General features: G+C 44.8%; 1 protein-coding gene across 4 annotated transcripts in view; it reads left to right on the top strand.

The window, feature by feature from the left end:
• The window catches only part of ARHGAP4 (Rho GTPase activating protein 4), a 278,640-nt gene that overhangs the window by 228,268 nt on the left and 28,006 nt on the right, over positions 1 to 22,366 (top strand). For 2 of the 4 annotated variants that reach the window (XM_077479014.1, XM_077479012.1), the window contains exons 16-20: positions 1,352 to 1,454; positions 10,950 to 11,183; positions 11,310 to 11,401; positions 19,655 to 19,835; positions 20,632 to 20,724. In XM_077479014.1, the coding sequence (XP_077335140.1) occupies positions 1,352 to 1,454; positions 10,950 to 11,183; positions 11,310 to 11,401; positions 19,655 to 19,835; positions 20,632 to 20,724 (703 nt within the window). The remainder of the gene's footprint in view (positions 1 to 1,351; positions 1,455 to 10,949; positions 11,184 to 11,309; positions 11,402 to 19,654; positions 19,836 to 20,631; positions 20,725 to 22,366) is intronic. The other 2 variants (XM_077479013.1, XM_077479015.1) reach the window with 2 other exon arrangements.

Below are 22,366 nucleotides of genomic sequence, written 5' to 3'. Positions count from 1 at the left end.
AGAGGAGTCACTATGAGTGCAGTATTTCAATTAAATTGAATGTTTAATAAAACTAAGATTATGAAGACGGTCACACGCCAAGCACATCAGCGGTGATGGATGAGGAGGCGTGGTTGAGCTCACATTCAGAGCATGCATGCTCCTTCATAAGGCATAGATATGGGAGTTGTGAGTTGATACTTACTTTTATTAAACATTTAATTTTAACTGACATGCTGCACTCAGAGTGGCGCCGCTCCTCTCTCTCTCTCTCTCTCTCTCTCTCTCTCTCTCTCTCTCTCTCTCTCTCCCTCTCCCCCTCTCCCCCTCTCCCCCTCTCTCCCTCTCTCCCTCTCTCTCTCTCTCTCCCTCTCTCCCTCTCCCCCTCTCCCCCTCTCCCCCTCTCCCCCTCTCCCCCTCTCCCTCTCCCATATCCTCAGAGTGGCTTCTGCTCTTTACAGCTGGCTGTCCACACTGATAAAGACCAGAGCCCCTAAACCCTGGTCTGGTCTCATCAGTGAATGAACTTTTCCTACTGGCACACCTGGACCTTGGAACTCTTTCCATAGCGCACTAGCTGCGTTTCCAAGTGCTTAATTTTTTAAATTTTAAATGTATTTAAGTGTGTTTGTAGTATATTTATGAGAGCAGCCATATTTTTTCATTATACATTACTAGGCTGGCCTTACTGGTGTAGTCTTATGCCACGTACACACAATTGAAATTTCGGCCAGCAAAAGACAGATGAGAGCTTTTTATCGGAAAATGTAACCGTGTGTAGGCTCCATCAGAACTTAGCTGGCCGAATTCCCGCCACCAAAAATTTGAGAGCATGTTCTCAATTTTCCAGACGGAGAAACTTTCTATCGGAAATTCCGATCGCATGTATGCAATTCCAACATGCAAAAACTCACGCATGCTCAGATTCAACTACGAAACTGAAGCTATTGGCTATTGAACTTCCTTTTTCTAGTCCCGTCGTACCTGTTGTATATCACTACGTTCTTGGCGGTCAGAATTTGGTGTGACCGTGTGTAGGCAAGACAGCTTGAGCGGAATTCCGTCGGGAAAACCATCAGACCTTTTTCTGACCATAATTCCGATTGTGTGTACGCGGCATTAGATTATTATTTTTAATTTTTTTTGTTCAGCACGCAAAATCTAACAGATTCCTTCATCCATGCTACACAGTGTAGATAGATGCAGACCATATGTCTTTGACATGGGGAGGGGGGGAACCCTGGCATGGGGGGGGGGGATTGTCCTTGTATTAATATAGATTTGGACATGAAATTTTCAACATTCTTTATATATGTAGGTATGACTTGTTATAACTGTAATGTGTAATCTCACTGTCCTTCTTTCTCCGCAGAGCTGGAGACACAAGATAGAGTAGTTCACCTAAAGAAACTGGTGCAACAGCTGCCCATCACTGTCACACTTGTACTACGATACCTCTTTGCCTTTCTAAACCAGTAAGTAACCCAGGAGTAAACACAACTGTAGCCATTTAATGAACTCTGCTTAGCTTTAAATTGCAATATGTACCAAAGCAAAATGGCTGCAAAAAACAGACATCATTTATATGGGCGGCTGGAATGTAAATCACTAAAGGTGGCAAGGGCTTGAACATGAATAGTTCTCTATGTGCCATGGCTGAATTCAGGGATTGCAGTTTGGAGTGCAGTACATACACAAAGCGAAAGAAAAAATAAAGAAAAAGCTTTTTTATGGCATTAGGATGGTATGTTACCTAAGAGGTCCAGCTGCGCTGTACCTAAATGGTCTAGCTTCATACTGTACTGATTTGTTTTCACTGAATGGGGAACAGAACTTAAACCCCAAGTTTTGAATGTCTTTCTTTCATTTTTTTTTATTTGGGCTCCAGCAGGCTTCTCAGGGAGCATAAGCATTGCTTGTTGGAGCACAGTAGTTGTCACTTGGCAGGGGGGTGCCTGGTCTCTGGAGATAGAAGTCCTGGATATAGTGCCCTCTTCTAGTTTTGCTATTTTAGTTGTTGGCTTTACTGTAATCAGTGGAGCAGTAATCTGTTGTTTTTGTCTGGCCAGGGCTTTCTAAGCTGAGTGTTTGATTTCTCCATCCTGCTTCTGGGAAAAGTTTCCAGCATATAGGACAGGGAGAGTCAAATATCCAGTAACGAATATTAATCATGCCTCAGCCAATCCCTGGAAGGAGGCATCCAGAAGGTGGCCGGGGAGGGGATACATCTTTGTAAGACCTGCTCAGAGTGTTCTTTCCTCTGCTAGGAGGATTCCATTTCTCCTTGGGCTGCTGATGCTGGGAGGTTAGTGCTACATAGTCTTCATTGGGTGACTTGCCTATTCTCACTGGCCTCTCTGGGGGTTAGTGCTACATAGTCCTCAGAGTGCTGCTGTACAGGGGCATATTGGGAGGACATTCTAAACAATTATAGAAAGAAAGGGGTGAAATAAACCTTATCGTCCAGTTCAGGACACCGGCTGAGTATTTATAGACCTTAGGTTACAGCCCCCTACCTTCAGGTGATTGGACACTGGCAAAGCTTTTGAGGACAATTCCACCTGGGTGCCTACCTTCTAACCCTTCCTTACTCTGGGAGTCCTCGGTTATTTCCAAAAGTCCTAAGATGATGGACTTTTGAAGTTTGAGAATTCTAGTTTATTGTTTTATCTTTGGATACCCTCACTTTTTTTTTTAAAGGTTACTAAAAGAAGCTACAATGGGGCTTCAAAGCAAGAACTCATGCAGACCTTGTCACCATTCATTTCAACTAAAATCTTCTCATTGTTTGTGCAGGTGCTTCATAAAAGGTTTTTTTAAGGAGATGAAGGGAGGGGGAGGGCTATGATGTTCAACATGATAGGGCTGTGCTAGGGAATTTACTTTTTGCAGCACTCAAACTTTTTCAACAAGTTCAAAGCCACCTTGCAAGAGAATATAAAAATAATTTAGGAAAAGGAAAAAAATAATATTTCGTATGGGTTTACTGATTGTTTTACCAGAATTTATTAATGCAATGACAAAACATAATTCACTGGTAGCTTGAAAGCAGCATACGTAACTTTTAAAGGCATTAGAGACACACATGCACATATATTACCCCCTCCCCAGGGCACTTGGCATGCAATTAAGGCCTGCCATACTTCAGTGGATTATTGACTATTCTTTATCATTAGACGATAAAAAGATCACTACTGTGTAATAAAACACTTACACTTAAGTGTGGTTACATGGTGATCATGACTTTATCGATTGCAGAGATAATTCCATCAGCTAACAGGGAAAATCAACTGGCTTTTTATATTTTGCACATCCAAAGTAGAAACCCTTTATAAAAACGCTTACCTTTTAAAAGTCTCCTATATATTATATATAAAATGTAGAGACGTGTTACCTGCACTCCATGTCAATCAAAATGGTCCAGATGCACATGCAGACACATTCGAATTTATGTGGGCACTTACAGGACTTTAAGGGGTATCAATGAGAAAACAAAATTCTCTCTTGATAATTACAAAGTCTTTAACATTTGGGTATACTGCTGTCTACAGAAGGAAGGGTTACAAACTGAAGTTTTACTCCCTGCCCCCTCCTCGTTTTCTCACCCCCAACCTTCATGTTCCATCATACAGATTACCAGATCTCCACTATCTGGTCTTCTGGATTAAGGTGTAATTGCCCCAATTCCTGTGGCAGAATGGTTCCAAGGGTTTTACCCCAATCTGCTCACCATTCTCAAGCCCAACTTGGGCATTCAATCCATATTGGGTATCAAAGCTCCAGACCTCTTCATTTTGAGTCCAAAATTTCCACATGGGATCTATAAAATCTGTCATTGCCTCCCTTCACTAGGGAGGCTTTCTGGCTTTTGTTGATATCAAAGATGCTAAGCTTATGTCTTCTCTTTTCAGCACATTAGTCATTTCTTTGCTTAGCTATGGGACTTCTGTGCAACCAGTTCTTTGACCTGCCATTTTACCTCTTGTCTGCACCTTGGGCATTCCCTACGGTGCTAGCCCCAGTAGTACAAGCCTTGCTGCACTCTTCTGACATCCCCATTGTGGGATACTTAGACAACATCTTGTTGAGAGAACATTCCACAAGATTTTACAGTGATCCAGATGGATCCCAAACCTTGACTGGTTTGTCTCCAAATACGGGAATCTTCTAATGGAAGTAGTGTTTAAGTCTTTGGTGGCTCTATGGATCAAGTACACCAAGATCTATGCCTTTATTGCCCTAAAACCTCATCTTTGTCTGCTTCGCAGGATCTATATGGAGGGAATTTTGGTGATCATTATTTCTCCAGACTGGCCAAAGCAAATGTGGTATGCCAAGACTCCTGGCAGATGCTCCTTGAGCTTTGATAGAGCGTCATAATTTTCTGTCCCTAAGACCAAGTTGCCATTACTCACAGTACTAGCATGGCTGTTGAAGCTCTGGTTCTGAGGGATGGGGCACCCCAGAATCTGGGATTCCTATGATGCAAAAAAGTGAGTAATTCTACTTTTTTCAAGGCCTATCATCAGACATGGAAGGCATATTTCACATGGAAGTTTCTCCATGGGATGAATGCTCTTCGTCCTGCAGATGGGTCTGGACCAGTGCTTGGCTGTTGGCATTATCAGGTGTTAGGTTTCTCCCTCATGGACCACTGGCCTCTCAGACTTTTGTACAGAGGGGCTCCCTTGGAACTTCCCCGGGTCCGTTCCCCTGTGTCTCCATGGGGTCTGAATATGGTTCTCTCTGCGCTTTAGAAACTCAACATTACTTTGTAGCCATAGCCATTACCTCTATGGAGTTTCTGAAGGTTTTGCATAGGCACAAAGTGGTGTTGAGGCCGAGGACCTTCTTCGTGCCTAAGGTAGTTTCTGCTTTTCACATCAACTTGGACATTGTTCTTCCATCCCTCTGTCCGTCTCCTGTTCTCCAAAAGGAAATTTCCATCTTTTATCTGGATGGGGTTGGGGCTGTGAGAATCTCTCAATCACAGCTTCTCTCAGGACTGGTTCCATTTTTGCCATTCCATAAAGATGCACCTGCTTTTCATTCCAACATGTAGAGGTGGCTCAGACTTTTGGTCTTAAAGATCCGGTTGCACCCTTTCCAGTCAAACTATCGATGAGTGCTACCTGAGCTTTTCAGCATCAAGCAAATCTGTTTTCCAGATATGCAAGGTTGCCAAAAGGTTTTCTGTCCACATTCTGTAAGTTTAACCAGGTGAACATTTTAACCTCATCTGATGAATATGGTCCTTCAGGTGGCTTTTTGAGTTGCAAGCATTCCCCAGATTTCTATTGTTCATGTTGGGACTGTTAATAATCATTTGATGTGTTGCCCACCCATCAGTTGAAGTGCTCATAGTCAATCAAAAATGTATTAAAGAAGTCTGTGGCCCTTCGTGCTTGAGAAAAAAAAATAGGATTTTTGTACTCTATGTAAAATCTTTCTCTGAGAAAGTCCCATTTTTCCGTATTTATGATCATGCTTTCAGTACTGCTTTGCTACAAAACTAAGGCATGCTGGTAAAAGGGGATTAAACCCTGGGCTTGCATACAGTTTTGTTGGTTGCTAGAGTCCAATATTCCTGCAGGCTGCAGTATTGCCTAAAGGTAAAGACTTCTGTTGTCCCTTTATAGACTCAAGAAACTGGGTTTTATGGTGAATACACATTTTTTTTTCATCAATGTGTGTTGTATGCCAAATTATGTGGTTGCCTGTATTTCTTGTAGTGTTTTATAACATTTGTGGAAAAAAAAAGTAAAATGAGGATGCTTTAAAAAAAACAAAAAAACAAGCAGTTTGAAAGGTTGGATTCACACCTATGCATTTTTTGTGCTTTTTGCAATTTCCAATTTGCACTACAGAACGTGTTCCATAGGAAACCATGTTAAATGGACTGCAGTGCAAAATGCAAAACGCACTAAAACTGCATAGGTGTGAATCCAGTCTAAATAAACAGAAAAATCTAACCAATATTTGGCATGTTGGTCTTTAAAACCGCATTAATTCTCCCAGGTAAGCTTACATACAATTAAGGATTTTGCAGACATATTGACCATATTGATCTTTGATTCAGGCCTGGTTCACATCTATGCAGGTTGCAGTTTGCATATTCCAAGTGCATTTTGAATTCTTCAATACATGTTTTTGATCTATTGAATTCTATGGAACCAAAAAACAAAAAAGTCTGTGGCCCTTTACATAAAATGCACAGATGTGAACACAACTCATAGGAAACCATGTTAAATGGACTGCAGTGTTTTTCTGCAAAACTGAAAACACACAAATGCATAGGTGTGAACCAGACCTAAGCAGTTATACTAAACAGATGCTTATGATCAACAAGATAACCTGCAGGTTTCATCGAAGAGAATTCTTCATATGGTGGAAACCGTGCAAAATGTGTTAAAAAAAATAATAATAAAATATGCGAGCAGCAAACACAAAAGAGGATATCCTCTCTAATGAATAACAGTAAGTAATAAGTGTTGCACTATTGTGTATATGTGAAAATTGTTTTAAATAGAAACCAACATGCAGTCAATGCATATAGAAAAATTTTTGATTATCAGAAGTGAGTGAAATAAGATAATCACTATTAATTAAGGTGAAGTTATTCAACAAAATCAAGTGAAAAAAAAAATGTCCAGAAAGAAAGCCCGTAGCTGGGGAGGAACAGAGTCAGTGGAGGGGGAACATGACAGGGTGGTAAGGCTAACCAGCAGGAAGGGGTTAAAAGGTGTGTCAGGGGTGTTGGCCATTGGTCAAGTTTCGGTGCAGAGGGGGGGCTTGTTCTAGTGATATAAAGTGGGGAAAAGGGAGGGGTCTCCACAGAAGGAGGTAGCTGTGAACGAGCATCCCACCCTCCCGCCCTTACTATGTGTAGTAAGGTTGTGCTGGTTGTTGAGGTTTGGAGTGCATTTTGGGGTCCTTGGCGGTGGTAGCAGTTGGTGTTTTGGTTAAGCGGTGGGGAACCATCTACGGTATGGTGTCCTCGAGTGGGAACGGGTCGCTGGATAGTGACCGGGTATTCTAAGGACCCTGAGGTGGCTGAGGTCAGCTGGGTTTAGGCTCCGAGTTGGCATAAGTAGCGGCTGGGGTGGCAGCTCTGCTAGATGGTGCCTCGGACACACATTTAAAAAGGGTAGAGGATAGATTGGTACCATCAAGGATCTCAAAATATTTACATTATATAGAGGGAAGGTAAAGTTTAGGTGGGTGTACATTGGGACTGTAACTGGTTTAATAAAGTTGTTTATGTTAATAAAGTTGTGTTAATAAAAAGCCATGCTTGGCCATTTATCCCACCTATAGTGTAGCGTTGTTTATTTATGGGAATAAGGTATTTTTAAGTGGTGGCAGGATTAAGTAAATGGTCACATTTTACCTACCATTGTCGAGAGATTTTATATAGATTAGTTCACAGTGAGATTATGTGCTAGTCTGTAAGGAGGTGGATGCTTCTCAATCTTCTCCCTTCCCCTCTCCTTTGTAATCCCCAGTGTCCCAACACCACATTAAAGGCTGTAAAGGCAAGATGGGGGCTTACCATGTGCACCAACCCCCTTATTCAGAGTGTTCAGTAAACACTCAAATTAATCAGCCAAAATGTCAGCGCTCCTTGCACATCCAGATGCTGTTAACCAGCACTACTCCTCAGACATATGGCAGGTGTAAAGCAGTCAGATATAATCATGCAAAGATAGAAAGATAAACACTTCTCATAGTGTAGATATCATTAAGCACCATTTATTACGCAAAACCACGCTTACACGCATGAGTAAACATGTGCACATCAGCTTATTTACTGTATCGGCATAAAAGCATCAAATTCCGGTAAACCTGTACGTGATGATGTCATAGGGAAGTTTCTGCCAAATAAGAATTACCTGTTTAGAAGGAATGAGACTGGGTGAGGAAAAGCCATGCTGTCCTAACAATTTGCGGTCCCTGAAGACAGTTAGAAAGAAAAAAATGTGGCAAGACTGAGCACAGCACAAGACACAGGGTGGTCTCGCTACATCAACAGATTCTCTCAGACATTTAAAGGAAGTCTAGTGTTTAAAGATGTGCTGTGCAAGCACGTTTGCAGAAGCACAAAGAAACGGGCAATATTGAGGACTGAAAATGCAGTGGTCGGCCAAGAAAACATGGGCGGAGCAGATGAAAGACACGTCATGTTGACTTCCCACTGGAATTATAAGATGTCCAGTGGTACCATCAGCTCAGACTTCTGTGGCAAAGTACTATACCCATCTACAGTCCAGAGATGTCTGGTCAGAAGCAGGGACAGATCCGGGGGGGGGGGGCAATGGGGAAATTGCCCCCTCCGAGAATGCGGGTGAGAACACGGGCAGCTGGCTCTGCGGGTGAGAGGGCGGGCCAGGCGGCTCGTTCGGTGAGTGGGTGAGAGTCTGAGAGAGTGGATGGCTTGGTCGGTGGGCAGGTGGGTGAGAGAGCGGGTGGCTCGGTTGGTAAGCGGGCAGGTGAGAATCTGAGAGAGCGGGCGGCTCAGTCAGTGAGCGGGCCGCTGACCAATCAGGGAGCTGGCGGGCGGGAAGCAAAAAGATTACATCATCTCTCACCACCCGCCCTGCATCCCTGCAGTTCTGATAAATTGCCCCCCAAAAAAATGATTTTCTGGCAGTGCCCCTCCTGATACTAGACTCTGGAGCCACCCCTGGTCAGAATTGGTCTTTATAGAAAACTTGTGGCTAAAAAGCCATACCTCTTACCTGGAAACAACGCATGTAAACACAAAACACTGGTGTGCGGAAAATAACAGCAGATGCTATGAACTGATGAGTCAAAATTTGAAACATCTGGCTGTAACAAAAGGAAGTTTGATCACCAGAGGCCTGGAGAGCGGCCCAAGGGATAAGTGTGTGTAGGCAACAATGAAGCATAGTGCACGTTCCTGGCAAGTCCAGAGCTGCATTTTTAGGATTTTGATCACCTGCACATGAGATTTCTTCCAGGATCCAGCTGCCCGGGGCATCTTTCATTACTAGAGACGTGACTAAAGCTGTAGGAATTTTTTTTGCTTAACTTTTGTGTGTAAATTTACCTAGAAGAATCGATGCTGTTCTAAAGGCAAATTACTGTATGGATTGGACACATTTTCTAGGTTGTTAAATACATACTGTAAGTGGTCCATATAGTGAACTTGGTGTAGGGTTATTCACTTACAGGTCATTACAGACAACAAGGGGGTGCTCTTTAGGTCTGGAGGAAAATAAATTTAACCCCAACATACAGAAAGGCTTCATCACAGTAAGAGCTGTGAAAATGTGGAATAGACTCCATCAAAAGCTGATTCTGGCCAGTTCAATAGATTTGTTTTAAAAAAGAGCTGGAGGTATTCCTAAATGCACAAAATATAATAACACCAGGGGTAATTAATTCAGGGAATGTTCAATTGCTTCCTGGGGGGTCGTGAAGGAATTGTTTACCCCACGGCAGCCAATTGGACCGTGCTTTGTTGTTTTGTTTTGTTTTTTTACATTCCTCTGGATCAACTGTGGGTATATGATTGTAGATATGGAGTTTTTCTATTAGCGATTTTCAAGTCTTGCCACAGATTCTCAATTGTATTTAGGTCTGGACTTTGACTGAGCCATTCTAATACGTGAATCCGCTTTGATCAAAACCATTGCATTGTAGCCCTGGCTGTATGTTTGGGGTCGTTGTCCTGCTGGAAGGTGAACCTCCACCCCAGTCTCAAGTCTTCTGTAGACTCCAGCAGGTTTTCTTCTAAGATTAAACTGTATTTGGCTCCATCCATCTTCCCATCAACTCTGACCAGCTTCCATGTCCCTGCTAAAGAAAAGTGTCCCCACAACATGATGCCACCACCACCATGTTTCATGGTGAGGATGGTGTGTTCAGTGATGTGCAGTGTTGGTTTTCCACCACACACAGTGTTTTGACATCTGACCAGAGCACCTTCTTCCACATGTTTGCTGTATCCCCCACATGGCTTCTCACAAACCGAACTTCTGATGGCTTTCTTCTTGCCACTCTTCCATAAAGGCCAGATTTGTGGAGTGCACGACTAAAAGTTGTCCTGTAGACAGATTCTCCCACCTGAGCTGTGGATGTCTGCAGCTCCTCCAGAGTTACCATGGGCCTCTTGGCTTCTTCATTGATTTATGCTCTCCTTGCTCAGCCTGTCAGTTTAGGTGGACGGCCATGTCTTGGTAGGTTTACAGTTGTTTCCATTTTCAGATAATTGAATGAACAGTGCTCCGTGAGATGTTCAAAGCTTGAGATTTTTTTTTTATAACCTAACCCTGCTTTAAACTTCTCCACAATTTTATCCCTGACCTGTCTGGTGTGTTCCTTGGCCTACATGATACTGTTTGTTCACTAAGGTTCTCTAATAAACCTATGAGGGCTTCGCAGAACAGCTGTATTTATATTCAGATTAAATTACACACAGGTGGACTCGATTTAGGTGACTTCTGAAGGCAATTGGTTCCACTAGTTTAGTTAGGGGTGTCAGAGTAAAGGGGGCTGAATACAAATGCACGCCACACTTTTCAGATATTGTATTTGTAAAAAAATTGGAAAACCATTCATCATTTTCATTCCACTTCACAATTATATGCCATTTTGTATTGGTCTATCATATAAAATCCCAATAAAATACTTTACGTTTTTGGTTGTAAATGACAAAATGTGGAAAATTTCAAGGGGTATGGATACTTTTTCAAGGCCCTTTATATCACCCTGTAGTATCACTTCTGCTGCGTTCCTTGCTATGTAAAATACGTTGAAAATTCCATGTATTGGCCACAACATTGAGGTGTGTTCACATAATAGCAATGGGAACTTGATCCAGTCATTTAATGCAGGAGGTAATTTACACTATCTTTTAAAAGCAAATTTTTGATGAACTGATCCTTTACTGGTTGATCTTAAATGACAGGTCCACATCTTTGTTTCCCTATTTCTGTTTTCTCAAGTTTGTCACAATACAGTGATGAGAACATGATGGACCCCTATAACCTGGCCGTGTGCTTTGGCCCTACGTTGGTTTCTATCCCAGAGGGGGAGGATCCTGTATCCGTTCAGGCTCACGTCAATGAAGTTGTAAAGACTATTATTATTTATCAAGAAAGGATATTCCCAGGGCAAGCAGAACTGGAGGGTCCCGTGTATGAGAAATGTATGACAGTGGAGGAGGATGAAGAATACTGGTGAGTAGAGCGTGTGACCATGACCAGTCACTATCTCTATATTATAGTGCACATATAGTTAATTTGCTTGCTTTACAGCCTGAGTTAAAGGATATATGATTTTTATTACTCCTAAAATATTTTTAGCAATTTTTCTTGCAGTGAAACATTAGCCCTGGAAGTCACCATTGAAGAAAGTGACCAGGAGATGCACCAAGACATGGGTGTCAGTGAAGATGGTAAATATCTATCTATCTATCTATCTATCTATCTATTTATCTAGTTAGGTTGGATGTTAAAGTATATTTCATTATGTTTTTACATGCCCTTTTCTGAAAACTCCAAAACTGAAGTTGTACTCTGTAATGTATTGTTAAAGAGGGGGCTGGAAAGAGAATTGTTTACATAATTAAATTAATTAAATTAATTTTTTTTTCTCTTGCACATCTGTTAAAATAATTTTCTCTTATATTCACCGACTGACACAGCTCCTCTCTTTAGCCATTGGGTTGTTATGCCACCTTTAGGAAAGGACTAGGCATAGCATGTTAACATGTAATAAAAAAAACTCAGAACTTTTAGTTCTGCCCAAGGGGCATTCCCTTAGGTAACAACCCCTCAGCCTGCCATGCAGCTTCGGTTTTATTTTGCCTAGTGAAGGAGAAGGACCTAGGAACCCTGCGGGCCCATTGATCCGTGTTTTTTTCTGCAGAAGCTTTGCTTTTTGCACAAGACTACAGATCCTGTGATTCGCTATCAACAGCCAGCTGGGTGACAGGCTGGATACCCTTATCCTTGTAGTCTCCCCAACCTGGCTAGCGAGCGTGTGCAGACCAGAACCACGCGCTGGGATGGCCACGACGTACCTCAAATCCAGAGGTGGTCGGTGAGCGTTAATGCGCCGGGGCACACATATGACCGGGCTACTGATGTCTGTGTGCCGGGCCATCAGCCACCCCGTACTGATCGGCGTGTGGGTCTGTGATGGAATGTCTCCCAGCTCTGGAGGACTGGTAAGTACAGCTCTCCTTGCCTCGGTGGGCATTCCCTGGGAGGTCGATTCGGGGGTCCCTCACCTCCCTCTCTTCTCTCCCTGTCCCTATCTTCCCTCCCCCCGTGGGGGATGCTACATGAGGCTGCTGAGCGGTGTGTGTGTCAGATGCAGAGGCTTTTCAGGGGGGCTGTCATCTGGGGGGGGGTCTACGCTGGCTGGCTGTGCCCTGATGTGTGTGATTCTCTCCCTGGCGGGTGTCTGGTGGCTGTGCCTGTCGATCGCTGCAGCGCTGTTCACCGCCATTTCTCTGCCACTGTCCCTCATGGTATACAGTGTTCGGCGGCCATCTTAGGTGAGGGCAAAGAGCAGCATGCTTTCCTGTAGCTCTGCGGCCATTTTCCCTGGGTTTATGTCCTTTATACTGGACACTCGGCGGCCATTTTCTTGAAGCCTGAGCATGTTTTTTGATCAGCCTTAAGGAGCAGCATGCTTTCCTGTAGCTCGACGGCCATTTTCCCTGTGTTTATATCCTTTATACTGGATGCTCAGTGGCCATTTTCTTGGTAGCCTGAACATGTTGTGGATCAGTTCAGCACCATAGGCAGCAGCTCTAGACAGCGCAGTGTGATCTCCTATGCACCTGGGAGCTGACAAGGGACACAGGCACTACTAGCTAGACAGCGCAGAACCAGTCAAGGTGGTGAGTCCTGCGGCAAAGAGCCTCTCAGCCAGCAGCAGTTAGTAGGGTGGGACCATCACTGTCCTAAGTCCCCATCAGGTGGCAGACAGGGTAGGATCAGCATGGCTTCAGAAACTGGTGTTTCTTCCCCCAAAATCCAGGAAATTGCAACCGGTTCGCCTGCAGACTGTGCAGTGCATCTGGACGCTTTGTCTGAGGTCCTCAATTCATTCGTTGCCAAGATGGAGGTGGTGTGTGGGCGCAAAGATTCAGGAGCCAGCAGATCCCTCTGCTGATGTAGCGGTTCCTTTTGGGTCCCGTAAGCCAGCCCGTTCATCTAAGGTGTTCCCGTATCTGACTTATTTTGATAAGTTAATTTACAAGGAACGGGGTCAACCGTAACAGACCTTTTCGGTCCTCAAATACATGGCGGTGCGTTACCCCTGTGAGGGGAGCCTTCTCAAACAATGGTTGGCTCCTCCGGTCGTGGACCCCCCCAGTATCCAGGTTAAACAAAGTTACCACGATCCCGGTAGAGGGGACTCCTGCATTTAAGGACCCCACAGACAGGAAGACCGAGGCAGTGGCTCGTTCCTTGTTTACAGTTGTGGGGTCAACCATGCGACCAGTACTGGCATCCGCACTTGTCGCAGACACTAACTGAGTGGACAAAACTGTTGCACAGCAAATAGGGAGAACAACAGCCTTCTCTTGTCTGAGTGGAACTAGCAGACCAACTAGTGCAATGCCTTAAGTACTTTTGTGACACGGCCCTGGATACCCTCTCTCTGTTATCCAGGGCTTCAGTGTCAGCAGTGGTGCTGAGGTGCCTGATTTGGTTAAAAAGCTGGTCTGCCAACCAGGCATCCAAAAAAGCCCTGACGGATCTTCCCTTCCTTGGCGACCGGCTCTTTGGAGCCTCTTTGGATGACATTATTAAAAATGCCACAGGTGGTAAGAGTACTCTACTCCCACAGGCCAGGAAGGCTAAGGAGCCATGCCGTAGGCAAGGGCCCTCTTTCGCCGCTCACAAACGCCTTTTTCGTCCGCCCGGGGCTTCAACCAAGCGTCCCCTGCCCGACAGGATGACCTCTGAAGGACCAAAGCATCCCTGGAACTGCAAGCCTGCAAGCAAAAGTGCTACGGCATGAAGGTTTGCCCCCACCCGCAACATGGGTGGGGGGTCGTCTTCGGGAGTTTGCAGCCCGGTGGACCTCTCGGCTGTCCGGCCAATGGGTCTGCAATCTGATTTCCTCCGGGTGCAGGATAGAGTTCTTCTCTTGCCCGCAAAACAGATTCTTCCCCTCCAGCATACCTGTACTCCCGGCTCACCGGGAGGCCCTTTTGGGGGCGGTAAGGGACCTGCTGAGTCGTGGGGTGATAGTACCTGTTCCGGAATCGGAACGTTTCCAGGTGTTCTACTCAAACCTGTTTGTAGTTCCCAAAAAAGAAGGGGTAGGTCCAAACTTGGATCTAAAAGCCCTCAATTACTTTGTGAAAGTACAGAGGTTCAGAATGGAATCAGTTCGCTCAGTAGTCGCTGCACTCCATCAAGGGAACTCCCTGGCGTCTTTAGACATCCAGGATGCGTACCTGCACATACCCATATGCCTCTGGCATCAGAAGTTTCTGCGATTTGCAGTCGGGGAAGCCCACTACTAGTTTGTGGCTCTCCCCTTAGGTTTGGCATCAGCCCCCCAAAACTTTACCAGGGTATTGGCTCCTGTTTTGGCGTTGCTGTGGCAACGCAGGATCACGATCATGGAATATCTAGACGATCTCCTCCTGAGAACAGATTTAGAGGAGGATGTGGCGATTACCATGCAGACCCTGCAGGAATTTGGGTGGCTGTTGAACCTAAAAAAGTCGGTGATCGTACCGGACTCAGCGTTTGGAGTACCTAGGCTTACAGCTGGACTCCATGGAAGCGTGAGTGTTTCTTCCTTCAGACAAGCTGCAGACTCTGAGCCGTGGTAAAATTGCAGATGAACCACAGGTGGTCGTCGTTATGCTTCTGCATGCGAGTCCTGGGGCTCATGGTGGCCTCCTTCGAGGCAGTACCATATGCCCAGTTCCACACCAGAGTCCTGCAGAAGGAGATTTAGTCAAAATGACGCTCTGGTGGCTTTGTGGGATCTATACCAGCTGATCTATGACTTTCCTCCATTGAAGCTGTTACCACGTCTGCTGCGCAGAGTGGAGGCCGAGGGGATTCCAGTAACTCTGATTGCCCCAGGTTGGCCCCAGCGTCCCTGCCACCAGGCGCACTAGGTCTGTGTACCAGACGCCCCTTGGGGACTGCCGTTACGAGAAGACCTTCTGTCTCAAGGTCAAATTCTCCATCCTGCTTTACCATCACTGGTTTTAACGGCATGGCTATTGAAAGCCAGGTGTTGAGGAACCGGGGTCTTTCAGACTCGATGATCCCAACTATGCTGAGAGCACGGAAATCTTCTTTTCGGAAGATATATCATCGTACCTGGAAGGCCTGCATCTCAATGTGTGAGGAGAAAGGATGACATCCGCACTCCTTTTCTATATCCAGGGTCCTGCTATTTCTTCAGCAAGGAGTAGACCAGAAATTGGCTTTGAGCACCATCAAAGGACAAATATTAGCTTTGGCTGTCTTTTTTTTTTTTTTTTTTTCAGTGGCCCCTGGCGTCTCACTCTCTAGTGAGCACTTTTGTCCAAGGGGTCCAACATGTAGTTTCTCCGGTGCGTCCAACGTTACCCCCGTGGGATCTGAATCTGGTGTTATCGGCAATTCAAAAAACGCCATTTGAGAATATCAGAGAGATTCCCCTGGTGACTCTTTCCCAGAAAGTGGTCTTTCTAGTGGCCATTACATCGGCCAGGAGGCTTTTGGAACTGGCGGCCTTGTCCTGCAAGTCGCCCTATCTGGTTATCCACAAGGATAAGGTGGTGTTGCGTCCGTAACCTCCTTTTCTGACGAAAGTGGTTTCAGCGTTTCACATCAATGAAGACATTGTGTTACCATCTTTGTGAAGCTGACACATCCTAAGGAGGTGGCCCTCCATTCCCTGGATGGGGTTCGGGCTCTGAGGGTGTATCTGTCTGCCATGGCTCCCTTTCGGAAGTCAGACTCCTTGTTTGTTTCGGTGGCTGGTCCGAAAAAAGGCATGGCGGTCTCGTCAGTCACCATTTCCAGGTGGATCAGACAGATTGTAGTACAGGCCTACGCCTTGAAGGGGCAGGTGCCCCCTTTCCGGGCTACGGCCCACTCCACAAGAGCAATCGGAATGTCTTGGGCCTTCTGGCATCAAGCGTCTGTCGCTCAAGTGTGTAAAACGGCGACTTGGTCGTCTGTTCACACTTTTACAAAATTCTACAAGGTAGATGTCAGTGCATTGGCTAATGCCTGTTTTGGCTCCAAAGTTTTGCAGCTGGCTGTATAGTTGCAATTGCACATACAAATTTTTTTTCCTGGTTTTTGGGTGAAAACACAGTACTTTTAAGTTAATGCACTGTTGCATTTGTTACTGCAGTTCTGGTGCGGCTTGAGGGTAGTGTCTCTCTGTTGAGGAGCACCCTGTTTTTTTGTGGGTAAAAAAGTTTGGTCATCCCACACACTGTCATTTTTTGTGGGAGAAGTTTATACTAGTTCCCACTTGTCATGGTGGATGAAGTTTTATGCTGTTTTCCCACCCCTCGTTTTGTCACTGCTTGGGGACGTCCCAATAGCTAAAAAGAGGAGCTGTGTCAGTCGGTGAATATAAGAGAAAATAGGATTTTTTGCAAAAAATACTTTTCTCTGTAATTCACCGACTGACACAGCACCCTCCCCTCCTATTTTTCTTTACGTTATACTGCTTGTTGACGTACTGAAGCTGCATGGCAGGCTGAGGGGTTGTTACCTAAGGGACCACCCTTGGGCGGAACTAGAAGTTCTGAGTTTTTTAATTACATGTCAACATGTTATGCCTAGTCCTCTCCTAAAGGTGGCGTAACAACCCAATGGCTAAAGAGAGGAGCTGTGTCACAGTCGGTGAATTACAGAGAAAAGGATTTTACAGTGAGTGCAAAAAATCCTATTTTAGCCCTGAAGATTATTATTATTATTATTATAATACACGATCTATATAGCGCCAACAGTTTACGCAGCACTTTACAATGTAGGGGGGTACAACACAATTACAGTACAGTTCAATACAAAAGGTACAGGAGGGCCCTGCTCGTAGAGCTTACATTCTAAAGGGAGGGGGTGGTGGTACAAAGGGTAATAGCTGCAGAGAATGATTTGATGTGGGGGGTGCATTAGTTAAAACCCCCAAATATAATATATTTTCTGAAAGCAGACATCCTATAGAATAAAATAGTGATAATTCTAATTGTTTTATATCCCACGATATTATCGCAACAGTGTAAATTTTTGTATAAATACACTAAATTTAATTTTAGGGCAAACAAGTGCAATACTGTACAGTACTGTGTATTACAACATGTTTTGGCAAAGCTTAAAGTGACTTGCACTCCGAAAACTGCAACAAACGTCAGTACCCTATATTTTCCATAGGGGATGCTTTAAAAACAACAGTATAGGATCACCCATGAATAATGGGACTAGAATTATTGCTCTGATTCTGGCATGCATGGCGATATGTAACATGCGTTTCACAATCGACGCTTCATCTGTAGGTGCCTCCAAGGCATGTATTTACATTTATATGTGCTTGTATGTGGGGGGACTGGGCCCAAACATTTTTAATGAGGGTCTCAAATTCTTTGTTGTAACTTAAATTGTTTACACTTTTGTTTTACTTTTCTTTTTTTTTATTCACTAAAATTTATTTTTCATCATATAGGGGACAAAAAGTCCCCTGTGTGATGGATTTTTGGAATCTCACTGTCAGAAACCATGAATCAGACTGAGACAGAAGTACTGTTAAATCTCACTTGTTTAATAATAATAATAAAAAAAAGGTAAACAGAGTAAACATGGTCAAAACATGGATCCGGAACGGGTAGTAAGACAAGCCAAAACAACAGGGAGCCAGAGAGGAGCGTAGTAGAACAGCGAGCAGGATCTGGAGCCAGAAGGAATGTCAGCCAAGCAAGTCTTTACCAGGAACACAGGAGAGCATCTCTAAAGATATGACCAAGGTGGAGACAGAGATCATCTGGGGTGGATGGCTTAAAGCGGAGTTCTGCCGTTTTTTTTTTTTTTAAGTCAGCAGCTACAAATACTGCAGCTGCTGACTTTTAAATTATGGACACTTGCCTGTCCAGGGTACCTGCAATGTCTGCACCAGAAGCTGATATGTCCCCCACCCCTGGGGTGCTGCCACTGCCATCTTCGGTAAAAGAATCAGGAAGTGAAGCCGCATTTCCTGGTCCCCTACTGCGCATGCGTGACACGCGCTACATGTTCCCACTGGTCCCTGCTGTCTCCTGGTACCTGCGTGTCTCCCAGAAGACAGCCGGGGGGGGGGGGGGGGGGGGGAGTGGCGTAGATACCCAAGGGTGCCGTGAGTATCTATGCCCGGAAGTGGGGGCAAAATACCTGTATTAGAAAGGTGCCAAATGTGATACCGGAGGGGGGGGGGGGGGGATTCCGCAAAGTTCCATTTTTGGGTGGAACACCGCTTTAAGTAGGCAGGACTGACGAGCAGGATATCATCAACAGGTGGGTCACTGTGGAGGCCAACAGCTGAGTAGCCAGCTCAGAGAAGGAAGGGCTGAGCCCAGCCCTGATACTCACCTGTTCTCCAATTAAACGAATGGAGTGCAGATGGCAGATCGATGCTAATGGTCTGGCACTTACAGGGGCATGTGGAAGCAAATGGTTCCATCTGACAGCCGACAGTCAGCTTGCCAGATTTACACACACTCCTGGTGGCTCCTGGTACCATATGGCAGTGGAGGTAAAAAGGTTGAGCGCTCTCTCCTAACAAAGAGGTAATGACCTAGAAGCTTGGCTGCATTATATGTTATTGAGGGGAACCTCCGCCTGTCCTCCCTTTGTTTGGGGAAAGACTCACTTTAATTTTATGGATGGTACTGTAGCTTGGACTCAGAGCCCAGAGCCCAACGGTAAGAAATGAGAACCATTAGCAAACTTACAATAGGGTTTTCTCAAATTTATCATAACCCTTGGCCCATTATTAAAGTGTTGGGAGTAATATTAGGGTTACCTTTTAAAGATTAATTTAACATTAATGAATTCCTAACACTACATGCTAAAATGAACCTTATCCCTGAGCCTAAACCAAGTCCTTAAAGAGGAACTACAGTCTGCTCACATAATTTGTAATAAAAACATCTTTGCCACTCTGAAGCTTCCCTCCAACCACTTTGCATATTATTTTATATACACTTTGATTCTGTACTTGCCAAATATGCTGCAGAAATCGCCCTCCGCTGAGTCTGGCTGCAACCATTTTAACTGTGGGCAGCTGAAGCTGCTACCTGTTCAATTCCTGGATTTACACACACACACACACACACACACACACACACACAGAAGCACGCCTCCAGCTCTGCAGCCCTTGTTGGCCCTCTTATGACTCACCCCTCTCTTTCTGGCAAGCTTTCATGAGAGTGAGAGAGAGAGAGAGAGAGATGTATGATGTCATAAGCCTAGGCTAATGACCAGACAAGAAACAGGAAGTGGGCTACAGATGGTATTTTATGTTGGTCCTGCATGGTATGGCATAAATATAGAATATAATAGGAAATATGCTATTCACTTTCATAGTAAGGCAATCGAGGTGTTAGCACTCTACCTACATTCTTGTTATTATAGATTATTTGTTGATAATCAAATTAGCAACTTCACGTTAATGTATTGGTACTTTCCAGAATTGGACACCGTGGAGGCCACAGCAAAGTTTGACTATTCAGCCCGGACATCACAGGAGTTGTCTTTCAAGAAGGGGGACACAATCCTACTTCACTGCAAAGCATCTGGGGACTGGTGGAAAGGGGAATTATCAGGGATGCGGGGATTAGTCCCTCACAAATACATCAATATTCCTGAAGGGTGAGTGATGACAATAATCGGCCACATTATTATTATTACGTAAGCTGCCATACTAACTATGCAATCTGATCGTAAAATATCTGTAAGAGTTACCAAAACTAAGAAATACAAGGACGAACCTAAACCACCAATCCAATTAGCTTCAATCAGAAAGGCCCTTGCAATACAAAGTTGATGGTAGATCTAAAAGAGATTGTAAATCACATTTTACAGTATAATGCTTTGGTTGTCTTCCTTATTGAAACCAGGGCCTGGTAAATTGAATTCTGTAGGGGGTTAGGGGACCTTGCAGCAGATATGGTCATCATGTCGTAAATTAGGTTTCTGGATATAGCTGGGGTCACTTAGGGATAGGTCTCCGGAGAGGGCTGGAAATGTAGGCGACTGAATGGTAATATGGGGCTGGGGGCACTGTGGGACACTATTGAGAGCACTGGGGAGGGGGGGGTGGGGGGGGGGGCGGGGGGCTGTTGGCTCTTTAGCAAGCTAGTGGGCACTGCGGAGGGCTTAGGGGCACTATGGAAGGTTTATGCATACTGAGAGCCACTAGGGGGCCTGGGGGCATTGTGAGAGGTCAAGGAGCATTGTGGACCACTGTGGGAGGTTAGGCGGCACTACGAGAGCTAGGAGGCATTGGCAGTGGGCCAAGGCCTGGTGGTTGAGAACCACTGATACAGTGTATGATCAGACTTGGAGATGTTGAGACTAATACAATAGAATATAGATAGCAGTGGTAATTTTCCAAAATATTTCTTCTTATTAGTAAATTATTATTATTATTATTTCTTATATCTAGAGCAGAGAAAAAACTAGAACAGCGTGCACTGAGGAAGGAGGTGGAAGCAGGAACTGCTCTTACCCCTGATGATATTTTGGTTGAGCCCAGCAGGTAAGCGGTCTGTGAAAGATAATTGAAGAAGCAGCACTTAACTAGCAGCACTTAACTAGATGCACAAAACAAGAAAAAAAATATGCAGATTTAAAAAAAAGTGCAAGAAAAGTGTGTGTTGGGTATTACTTCTATCTGAAGCTCCATTAGTAACACAACCGCCTCAGGCGTAATGAGGGTAAACCTCCAATAGTAACACAGGTAGAAGTAAAAACAATTTACAGTAGGTGAAGGTTAGAACCCCTGTCAGTTTTTTTTTTTATTGCTGTCTGTCCCTAGTGAAAATCTTCTACCTACTTCCTACCTAGGATGAATTTGGGTTCGGAGTTGGGTTTGGTATGAACTTATGTTTGGCTGAACCTAGAAGCAAGCTGTCATTGCCAACCCAAAGAGCGGCACATAACAAAGGGACGGGGATGCTTGTGACATCATTGACTTCATATGGCCACATGGCCATATGAGGAAAGTGACATTAACCCAATATGGCCACGTATGCATATATAGTCAATGTCATCAACCTCATATGGTGATATGACCATATTAGGTAAAATATGTCATGAGTATCCTCGCTCCTTTGTTTACATGCACTTGCAAGGTGGGGAATCCCCCACCCGCAGCCCATTGGCCCAGCAATGACAGCTTACTTCCAGAATTCCGGACAGCTTACTTCCGGGATTCTTCCAAACTTGGGTTCAGACTGAACCCAAGCTCATTACTATTCTCGCCTGGTGAAATCTTTGTCACCAGGACAGCACACTTTGTCCAGTAAGTCCTACACTAACACTAATATAAAAACAGGATTTTGAATTCTTGGTGCTAAAGCACATTTTGTGGAGGTGGCCACTAGGGGTGAGCTTGTTGGTGAACGCATGTTCGACTCCAACACCGGATGTTCGCCCGTTCGGTGAAGCCAGAACTCTGTGGGCCATTCGCGCCAAATTCGTGTGGCGCTCATGGCCCACAATGCACTGCGCCATCGCAGTGCATTGCTGGCTCATGATTGGCCAAGCCTGCACTGTCACCCCGCATGCTTGGCCAATTACAGTGCCGGCAGCGAGGAGAGCCATAATTGGCCACAGGTAGGATGCCTGTGGCCAATTATACTTCAGGGTGTTTAGTACACGCCCCACACTATATAAGGCCGCCAGCGCGTCAGCCTTGTGTCGTGTTCTGGCATCTGCAGGAGTTAGTGTGTGTTGTGTGCCTCCAGTGCAGTATACGCCTGTATCTACCCTTTATTGCTGGTGTTCTCTAATACAGCCATCTGCAGGAGTTAGTGGGTGTTGTGTGCCTCCAGCACAGTATACACCTGTATCTACCCTTTATTGCTGGTGTTCTCTAATACAGCCATCTGCAGGAGTTAGTGGGTGTTGTGTGCCTCCAGCACAGTATACACCTGTATCTACCCTTTATTGCTGGTGTTCTATAATAAAGGCATCTGCAGGAGTTAGTGGGTGTTGTGTGCCTCCAGCACAGTATACACCTGTATCTACCCTTTATTGCTGGTGTTCTATAATAAAGGCATCTGCAGGAGTTAGTGGGTGTTGTGTGCCTCCAGCACAGTATACACCTGTATCTACCCTTTATTGCTTGTGTTCTCTAATACAGCCATCTGCAGAAGTTAGTGGGTGTTGTGTGCCTC

The sequence above is a fragment of the Lithobates pipiens genome, unplaced genomic scaffold, assembly GCF_037356315.1.
Source record: "Lithobates pipiens isolate NorthernLeopardFrog02 unplaced genomic scaffold, aLitPip1_a1.2 Scaffold_1, whole genome shotgun sequence".
Lineage (NCBI taxonomy): Eukaryota > Metazoa > Chordata > Amphibia > Anura > Ranidae > Lithobates > Lithobates pipiens.
Note: the sequence above shows the minus strand (reverse complement) of the source record. Positions and strands in the feature narration are given on the sequence as shown.